The 10,000-nt window shown below is 52.0% G+C and overlaps 1 protein-coding gene across 1 annotated transcript in view; it reads left to right on the forward strand.

Annotated features, from left to right (window-relative positions):
* Positions 1 to 10,000, forward strand: part of kcnt1b (potassium sodium-activated channel subfamily T member 1b) — a gene marked incomplete at its 3' end in the record, with an annotated part of 98,397 nt that overhangs the window by 8,665 nt on the left and 79,732 nt on the right. The window contains exon 3 of the mRNA XM_080004569.1: positions 111 to 278. Coding sequence (XP_079860695.1) covers positions 111 to 278 — 168 coding nt within the window. The remainder of the gene's footprint in view (positions 1 to 110; positions 279 to 10,000) is intronic.

Consider the following 10,000-nt stretch of genomic DNA (forward strand, 5'->3'; position numbering starts at 1 on the left):
CCCCGTGCCCCCGTGATGCTGTAAACGGTCGCCGCGGCGTGTAGCGGGCTCTCTGTTTGGGTCTGAGAACGAGCTGTGCTTAATCGTCTCTCCGTGTGTGGCGGTGTCAGGGCGTCCTGCGAGACGCTCCAGAAGAACAACAGCAGCAACTCCGGCGTGATCCTGGACATCTCCTCCCTGAAGATGGCCGAGGTGGACACGGAGGTCCCTCCCCTCCCGCCCCGGTACCGCTTCAGGGACCTGCTGCTCGGGGACCAGACCTTCCAGAACGACGACCGGTGAGTCCAGCGGCGCGGCTGCTCGCTGTGCGGGACGCCGTCGGGGGGCCCGCGGCGTTCAAGTTCAAGAGATTATTTGTCACGTATATATACATATGGCCATACATCTATGCGGTGAAAAGTCATGTGTGTTTATTTCCGTTTTTAAAACCTTTATGAAGGAGCTCACGCCTTCATACGGGTTGACCCGATAATGAGTCGCCCTCAATCATCGTTAGCCCGGTCCAGTAGCGTCCGGACGGCCCCTTGGGCCCCGGTGGGTCCTGCACAAACAGACGCTGTGTGAATTGCTGTGGAGCTCTCCGTGGTGCTGAAAGGCAATGGGAGTCCACGCTCCGCGGGACTGGCCCGCCGCCAGCCGGGAGATTTATGGCCGAGCTTTGCATCCACAGTTTTCGCAACGATGCGAATGACATTGACAAACATTGCCCCCCGTGGATTACATGCTGTGGATACGGCCTTTCAGTGGCTTCTTCTTCTTCTTCTTCTTCTTCTTCTTCTTCTTCTTCTAAACGGCGATTCCATCTGTTTTTAGCGTTAACATGGCTGAACTGTACCCCGCAAGTCGTTCCGCGGTCCATGGAACCCCTTCCTCCACTTCCTCCTCGGTGTCTAAGGACAGGGCGATCAGGCTGTTTGAGGGGCTGTTGGCGCCCCTCAAACACAGAGCCTCGTTGAAGTGAACGGAGGATCGCAATTCCATTCAAAACAGCACGACTTGAAGGTTAAATTCAAGCTTCTTTGAGCTTTGAGCTCAATCAGGCACTGACGCTGTGTCTTAAGCAATGGAAAACATAATCCCTACTGTATCACACCTAGAATTACTGTGATGACGACTTTTTCTCCTTGACCCACTCATCGGAAGCTTCCCCTCGTCTGGGACGTATGTGGTACATAAATATATATATATATATATATATATATATATTTATTTTGGTTCTATGATCACTTTGGGGTATCGTTTTCGCCATTTAAGTGTTGGAAATAGGGTATTTAAGTTTTAATGATTTAAATGCACATCCACATTTGCAAGATATTGTTCCACAAAGCACTGTGTTGAATTGGCTTCTCTTGTTCAATATTCAGTATTGCGCTAAGACCACGTCAGGGTGATCTTGATGGGAATTAAAACTGGTGTTGTTCTCACATTTTATTTTATAACCTCGTCGCACGTCCTAGCGAGACAAATAACCCCGAAATTAAAAAGTTTCTCATTTTTTCATTGGACCTCCTCAAACCCCTTGACGGGGCTCTCCGGGGTCCTAGCGCCGCGGTCTGAACACACGCTGTTGTCATGAGGAGATTTCCTCGGGGGGTGTTGGCCGTTTCCCACCAGCTGCTGCCCCTTCGCTGGGGCCACGCGTGGCGATTGATTTGGCGAGCAGGAAGTGATGCGAAAAAACGCCGTTGCTCCACACGAGCCGACGGCAAAACGACCCCGGCTGCGTTTTGCCTGGATCCAGCGGCTCCGTCTGCTTAACCCTTTGGGACCAAAAGGAGCCGCTTTCAAATTCTGGCTGCTCGTAAAGTTTCGTTGTGTCGCCCGAAGAGGAAAAAAAAACACGCGCTCGAAGTTTGGCCACGGCTCCGCTTTGTCGACGCGAGGCTGTTGACGGTGTCGGCTCCAGGGCTGTGCACAGATCTACCGCGTTTTGTTTATATTTTTCAGCTGCTGGGCAGCTGTAGAGCTTCTGGAATTATCAAACTGTGAGACGCCTTTTGTGTTTAGATAATGGTGTGTGTGTGTGTATGTGTGTGTGTGTGTGTGTGTGTGTGCGTGTGTGTGTTCACAGCCTTTTCACCGTGAATGCCTGTGCCTCCGTGCGAGCGCTGTAGACGGGTAATTAAATAGACAATTAAAGTAGACGTGCCAGTTAAAGAAATTCTCTTTCATCCCGAGCTGTGACATTTGTCGCAGGTTTTGTCCTCCTCCATCACGTGTCCGGAACAAAAGGCGAAAAAAAAAACAAAAAAAAAACCCAGCAACCTTTTCCCTTTTTTTCTTTTTTTTTACGATCACTGCAGCCGAATTCCCGTTTAACATTAGAACCCAAGATTCAAGGTGACACACGCTGGGTTGTGTGTTATCTCTGAACTCCAGGCTTTGAATGTCACTTTGGGCGGCGGCGTTTATCGCTGACGACGCCATCAGCGTCCGTGTGGGTTTTGTTCTTGAAGATGAGCTCCCAGATCAAGCCGCGCGATAAAACCCAAAAACCTGTTTGAGTTGCCCTGTGAGCTGAAGCCACTGCTGGAGGGTAAATATGCTGTCCTCTGTCACTGTCCCATTCATTCTCTCTCTCTCTCTCTCTCTCTCTCTCTCTCTCTCTCTCTCTGAGTGATTGGAGGCGTGAGCGAGCGGAGCGTGTGAGCGTTTGGTAGAGTGAGTGGTTTTCTCTCTAACTTTTTCTATCAATTGCATGTTTATAATTATTTGTTGGTGACGGGTTTAGCTTTTTGTTGGTTGTAGGGTGTGCGCACAGCGGGTGGGGGGTGGTGGTGGTAGTGGTGGTGGTGGTGGTGCGGGTCCGCGGCCATGTCGGACCTCACCAGGCTAACGAGGAAGCACGGCATTAAGTTGCCCGTGGCTTCCTCGGTCTCGGTGGAGGACTGCAGCCTGGCGGTGGGGAAGGCTGTCGGCTACAGCAGCGTTGTGTCCGCAGCGCGGATGAACAGTGCGGTGGTCATCTTCCTGGATAGTGTAGACAAGGTGAACGCGGTGGTGGCGAGCGGCGTTACGGTGAACAAAATGTTTGTTCCCGTCCTGCCTCTCTCCACACCGGCGAGGAGGGTGAATTTGGCGAATGTTCCGCCGTTTATTAAGGATGAGACCCTCACTAAGGAACTGGCGAGGCACGGGAAGGTGGTGTCGCCAGTTAAAAAAGTCCCGTCGGGGTGCAAGTCGCCGCTGCTCAAGCATGTGGTGTCGCACAGGAGACACGTCCTGATGGTGTTGAACAACAGGGATGCGGAGCTAAACGTAGCTTTTAAAATCAGGGCGGATGAGTTTGACTACGTGGTGTTTGTCAACACTGACACCACCAAGTGCTTTGGGTGCGGTGGGGAGGGACACCAGGTCAGGGCATGTCCAGGCAAGAAGGCAGACGGCGAGACAGGTGAGGCGCAGAAGGGTGGACAGGACAAGGAGGGAGCACAGGAGGGGGCAGGTGAGGGTCAGAAAGGGGAAAAGCAGGCGAAGGTGGGGGCACAGGAGGGAGCAGGGGGGGGTCAGGAGGGGGGAAAACAGGCAAAGAAGGGGGCACAGGAGGAGGCGGGGGAGGGCCAGAAGGAAGGAGGGGAAAAGCAGGTGAAGGTGGGGGCACAGGGAGAGGCAGGTGAGGGCCAAATGGAGGCAGGGGAAAGACAGGTGGAGGTGGGGGCACAGGGGGAGACAGGTGGAGGGCGGAAAGGAAAGGAGAAGAAACAGGTGAAGGTGGGGGCACAGGAGGGGGCAGGCGAGGGGCAGGGGAAAAAAAAGGAGGGGGGGGAGGGGAATGTGGAGCCGCAGGAGGGAACGGGTGGAGGTAGACAGCGCAGCCAGGTGAGCGTGGAGACACGGGGGGAGGCAGGCGAGGGTCTGGAAAGAAGGCAGGTAAGGGCGGGAGGACAGGAGGGGAAGGAGGAGGGTCCGGAAGACAGGCAGGTGGGTGCGGGGGGACAGGAGGGGACTGGTGAGGGAAAGGAAGCTACGGAACAAAGTCAAAGGAGTGCAGGTGACGTAGCTAGGGAGGAGGAGGCACTGGAAGGAAGTGACTTTGAGATGGGGGATGAGGACGATCGGTTGAGAGTCCCCCGGCTCAAAAGAAAGTCCAACAAAATGGCAGGAGACTCTCAGGCGAAGAGAGGGACAGCAAGCCAGGGGAAGGCAAGTCAGGAGGTGGAGCAGGGAGGCTCGGAGTCGGAGTCCTGGATGGAGGAGGACTCTGCTGCAGACAGTGAGGGGCAGGTCTTTCTCGGTGTAAAGAAGAAAAAGGGCAAAAAAAGCTACAGTGTGGGCAAAATAAAAGCTTTTCTGCACAGGACGAAGAATGTGAAAGGGATTAAGGTGGAGGACTTTTTCTCAGACAAGGAGTTGCTGGCGAACGCGGCCCAGCAACAGATGAGGAGTAAGGGGAGAGGAGGGTTCACGGACCAGGAGGTGTACAGGCTAAAGAAAATAGTGCAGAAGATCAGGAAGGAGCTGAACAACGGAGAGGATGGGGAGGAGGTGGAGGTGGGCGCTGCTGTTCGGGCTGTTTCCCTTTTCCGTTGCAATGAGTGACTTTAACATCAGCACGCTGAACGCGAATGGGGCCAGAGACGCAGCTAAGAGGTCTCTGCTGTATGAGCTGATGGAGCAGAAGAGGCTGGATGTGCTGTTGGTGCAGGAGACCCACAGTGACTCTGGCAATGAGGCTGACTGGAAGAGGGAGTGGGGGGGGGAGGTGGTGCTAAGCCACAAGAGCACCACCAGCGGTGGGGTGGCTCTTCTCTTTTCTAAGAGCTTTGCCCCAGCATCCTTTGAGGTGGAGGAGGTGGTGGAGGGCAGACTGATGGTGGTGAGGGCAGCATTTGAGCATCATAAGTTTGTCTTTATAAATGTGTACGCTCCCACCACAGGACCACACAGAGTCACTTTTTTGCAAGTTTTAAATGGAGTTTTAAGCAAAACTCGTACTGGGGAGTTTTTGTTTCTAGGAGGTGACTTTAACTGCACCGAGAACGACCTGTTAGACAGGAACCACTGTGAGCCTCACAGAGCATCGCAGAACGCGATGAGGCTGCTCTCAAGCGAGAACGAGCTAACGGACGTGTGGAGGAGAACCAACGGGGATGAAAGACAGTACACCTGGGTGCACTGCAGAGGCACCTCTTTATCGTTGGCCAGACTAGACCGGTTTTACTGTTTTAAGCACCATTTTAACATTTTTAAGGAATGTAGAATGGTGCCTGTTGGTTTTACCGATCACTCCCTGGTTGTTTGCCGTGTTTTTATCGCCAATGTAAAGCCCAAAAGCGCATATTGGCATTTTAACACCACCCTACTATGTGACTCCAACTTTAAAGATGCTTTTAGGTTTTTTTGGGAAGGTTTTAGAGACAGAAAGCAGGATTTTATTTCCTTAAGACTGTGGTGGGACTATGGGAAGAGGGAGATAGAGCAGCTCTGTCGGCAGTATACTCTCAATGTCACACGGGACATCACCAGATCTATGAGGGATCTGGAGACTGACATTGTGGAGTTACAGGGTGTAGTGGAACCCACTGGGAATCGAGATCACATTAAGGACCTCAAGTCTAAAAGAGCTGCTCTTGCAGACCTACTAGGCACCAAGGCGCAGGGGGCGCTGGTCCGCTCTCGCTTCCAGAGCGCAGCACTGATGGACGCACCATCTAGTTTCTTTTTTAGCCTGGAGAAGAGCAACGGGCAGAGCAGGTTTATCCACGCCCTGAGATCAGACACGGGACAGGAGCTCAGGAGGCCGGAGGAGATCCGGACGAGAGCCGTGGACTTTTATACAGAGCTGTACAGAAGTGAGTACGAGGAGCAAAAAGAACTGTTTTACTCCTTTTGTGGGAATTTGCCCAGGGTCCCGGAAGATGTCAGTGCGGTGCTGGGGGAACCTCTGACCCTGCAGGATCTTTCCACGGCCCTGCAGAGCATGAAGGGGGGTAAGGCCCCTGGCATCGACGGGATTCCTGCGGAGTTTTACAAAGAGTTCTGGGAGGAGTTACGGGAGGACCTTTTAATGGTTTTTAATGAAGTTTTTAAAGATAAGTTATTGCCAGTCAGCTGCAGGAGGGCAGTCATCACTCTCCTACCCAAGAAAGGAGACCTGCAGGAGATCAAGAACTGGCGTCCTGTGTCCCTTCTGTGCACGGACTATAAAATCCTGTCGAGGGCACTGGCCAACAGGCTGAGGGAGGTGATGGACCTGGTCGTCCATCAGGACCAAACTTACTGTGTGCCTGGTAGGTCCATTCTGGACAATGTGTCCCTAATTCGGGATATTTTGGACGTCTCTAGTTCTCTGGGCATTGAAACTGGGCTCATTTCGCTAGACCAGGAAAAGGCGTTTGACCGGGTTGAGCACCCCTACCTCTGGAAAACTCTGGAGGCTTTTGGCCTCAGCCCTGGTCTGATAGCCATGATCCAGGTTTTGTACCAGGACATCGAGAGTATACTGAAGATTAATGGAGGGCTGAGCGGCCCTTTTAAAGTGCGTAGAGGGGTGAGACAGGGCTGCCCCCTCTCAGGGATGTTGTACTCTCTGGCCATAGAACCATTGCTGTGTCAATTAAGGACGAACATCGAGGGTGTGTTTCTAAACGGTCTCGAGAGAAGCCACATTTTATCAGCTTATGCGGACGACGTCATTGTCTTAATAAAGAAACAGGATGAAATCAGCAAACTGGAGGGGATCGTCAGGGACTTTGGGCTGCTATCAGCAGCGAAAGTCAACTGGGGCAAAAGCGAAGCGCTGGCTGTGGGCGGATGGAGGGGGGGACTTTTAAAACTGCCAGGAGGCTTACGGTGGCGAAGGGATGGGTTTAAGTATCTGGGAGTGTTTTTAGGGAGCGAAAGTGTGGTGGGGAAGAATTGGGAAGGACTGCTAGGAAAGATACAGGGCAAGCTAAGAAAATGGAGGTGGGCACTGCCACAGCTGTCCTATAGGGGCAGGACGCTCATTATTAACAACCTGGTGGCCTCACAGCTGTGGCACAGAGTGGCCTGTGTCCAACCACCAGACCTGCTAGTTAGGAAGATACAGGCCGAGCTGATAGACTTCTTTTGGGGGCGGAATTTCCACTGGGTCAGGAAGGAAAGGGTCTTTCTGCCTAAAGAGGAAGGGGGGCACGGTGTGGTGGACATCAAAAGCAGAGTGGCAACTTTTAGGTTACAGTTTGTGCAGAAGTTGTTAACGGGGTACTTTAACGTTTGGAAGGACGTGGCGGGCTTGGTCTTAAAGAGGACTGGGAGGATGGGACTTGACCGATCGTTGTTTCTAATGGACACGAGTCTTCTAAACAAGTCGGGCTTACCCCGTTTTTATCAGGAGCTTTTTAAAGCATGGGGGTTATTTAAGAACAGGAAAAGGGAGGCCGCAGATTCCCTCCACTGGCTCCTGGAGGAGCCGGTGATCGGAGGAGCCAGGCTGGATGTGCAGGACGGGGCCACTCCAGGACTGAGGAGCATCCTGAGGGAGGCGGGGGTCCTGACCCTGAGGCAGGTGGTGGCGGCGGCGGGGAGCGACCTGCAGGACGGCGAGGCCATGGCGGAGCGGCTGGGGGTGAGGTCCACCAGGATCGTACACCTGGTGCTCAAGCGGTGGAGGGAGACGCTCACGGAGGAGGAGCTGGCCCTGCTGAAGGAGTACGGCGAAGGCGCGGAGGAGCCAAACTCGGAGGATCCCTTCCCGGAGATGACCCTGACCCCCAACCTGGAGGGGTCCTCCGGGAAGCTGCTGCACAGGGCACGTTATGCAGAACTGGACCTGCACACAGCCAGCGGGAAGGCTTTTTACAAAGAGTGTGTGGTTGTTTTAAATAGGAAGGGACTGGAGGGGCGGCAGGACACTGTCTGGAGGGGACGGCTCCAGATGGGGGGACAGGAGGAGCCGTGTTGGAGGAGCTTTTACAAAGCTCCCTCCAAGAAAAGGACGGGGGACCTCCAATGGAGGGTCCTACATGGAGCCATAGCTGTCAACAGCTTTGTTTCTGTTTTTAATCCCACGGTCGCAAATGAATGTCCATTCTGCAAACTGCCAGAGTCCGTGTTTCACTGTTTTGCAGAGTGCGACAGACTCTTAGAGCTTTTTAGTCTTTTAAAGGAAAGTTTTAAGCTCTTCAAGGAGGAGTGGTCCAGAAACTGTTTTATTTTTGGGGCTAGATACTACAGGGCCAACGCAGAGAAATGGCGACTGCTTAATTTTCTAGTAGGGGAAGCGAAGATGGCCATCTACCTCACGAGGAGGAACAAACTGAGGGGAAAGGAGAGTGTTTTAGGAAGAGTGTTTGTAGCGTTGGTCAGGGCCAGAGTCTTGATTGATTTTAACTTTCACAGACCGATGAAGAGTCTGGACGTCTTCATCAAACTGTGGTGTTTTAATGATGCCATCTGTTCCCTGGTGGAGGACGACCTGTGCTTCCAGTCTGTTTTTAACGTGTAGGACTCTGTTAGTGAACCAAGTGTGTTTGTTGTATTGTCTGTAACTGTGAACTAGAGAAAATGTTAAAATAAAGATGCTTTAAAAATCAAAAAAAAAAATCTCTCTCTCTCTCTCTCTCTCTCTCTCTCCCTCTCTCTCTCGCTCTCTCTCTCTCTTTAAAGCCTCCCTCGGGCGTCCCGCAGGAAATTGCTGTCAGTGTGTTTCATATCAGCGAGTTGCTTTTTCTCCACGCACGCCTTAAACCACCGCGCCGGGCCTGGACGTCCAGCGCTCCACTGTTCCCCAGCACACGCGGCGAGGAACCCCGTCTTCATTCAAAAATAATAATAGATGGGTGTTTCTTTTTTTTTTTTTACTTTGGGATACATTGATTGACTATATCTACTGCGCTTTGACAAAATATGATTCTTTAACGACTGCGCTTAGAGGAAAAATAGGAATTTCTCTGGGTGAAATACGTAATAATTTAAATAATTTGTGGAACGTTTTTATATTTGAGGAGTATTGTTATCAAGCATTTTCATTGTATTAATTTCATTTATTTTCCTATTTATGCATTTTGTTCTCCCCTCCACACTGCTGGGTCTCCCCACCGGCAGAACCACAGTGCTGCTGTACAGTAGGGATTCATCCGTATTACACAATCCATGTTAAAGGCTCTGTCTAAACCTAAAACGCACACACACACACACACACACACACACACACACACACACACACACACACACACACACACACACACACACACACACACACACACACACACTGTTTGTTTGCTTGTTTTATCACTGCACTTACGTAAGAGCTGGCGGATTCATTTTAGACAAGGGCGACGGAGCGTCTTGATTTTAGATCCCGGAGACGGAAACGCCGTCGATGGCAAAGCTCTTTGTTCATATCTGCATCTTGAGATACCAGGGCATCAATTCCAGCCGGTGTGCTTCCACGTGTGTGTGTGTGTGCGCGCACCTACATTTAGGGGGTCCACTGGGCTGCTCCGCTAATTACTATCTGATTGCAGGGGGTTATCAGGGCCAGTTGCTGGGCTACCAGCGTATGCACGTCTATATGTGTGTGTGTGTGTGTGTGTGTTTGTGTGCGTGCGTGGTGTATTTCATGTATCTGTTCATAAAAGGGAGCTATCCCCTTGTTTCTCGGATATCTATAAAGGTCTGCAAAACAGCCGCTCTCTCTCAGTTTGAGCTCGCCCTCACATGCAGAGGAACATTCTAACCAACAGAGGCAGCGTAATTAGCCCAGCATCCTTTGCTAATTGCTTGTTTACAAGCTCCAGAGCAGGAGAAGAGGAGGCTTCAGGCTACACGCTCTATTTGTTGGAACGTGGTCTGCTGCGACGCTGATTACTTCCAGGAAGTAATCCCCAAAGGGAGAACCCGGGACCCCCAGGGACCCCCGGGGGCTGTTCCACTGAGCTGGAAGGAGGTGAAGGACGAGGACAGCGCTGGCGGTTGCAGCGGCGTGGTGTGACAGCGCTGCATCTTGGACTCATCACAGTCACATGACGTTACATCAAGTCGAGCGCTTCAAATCTTTTAGGGTGAAACGGTTGAG

This window comes from Zeus faber, assembly GCF_960531495.2.
Source record: "Zeus faber genome assembly, chromosome: 7".
NCBI classification, from domain to species: domain Eukaryota; kingdom Metazoa; phylum Chordata; class Actinopteri; order Zeiformes; family Zeidae; genus Zeus; species Zeus faber.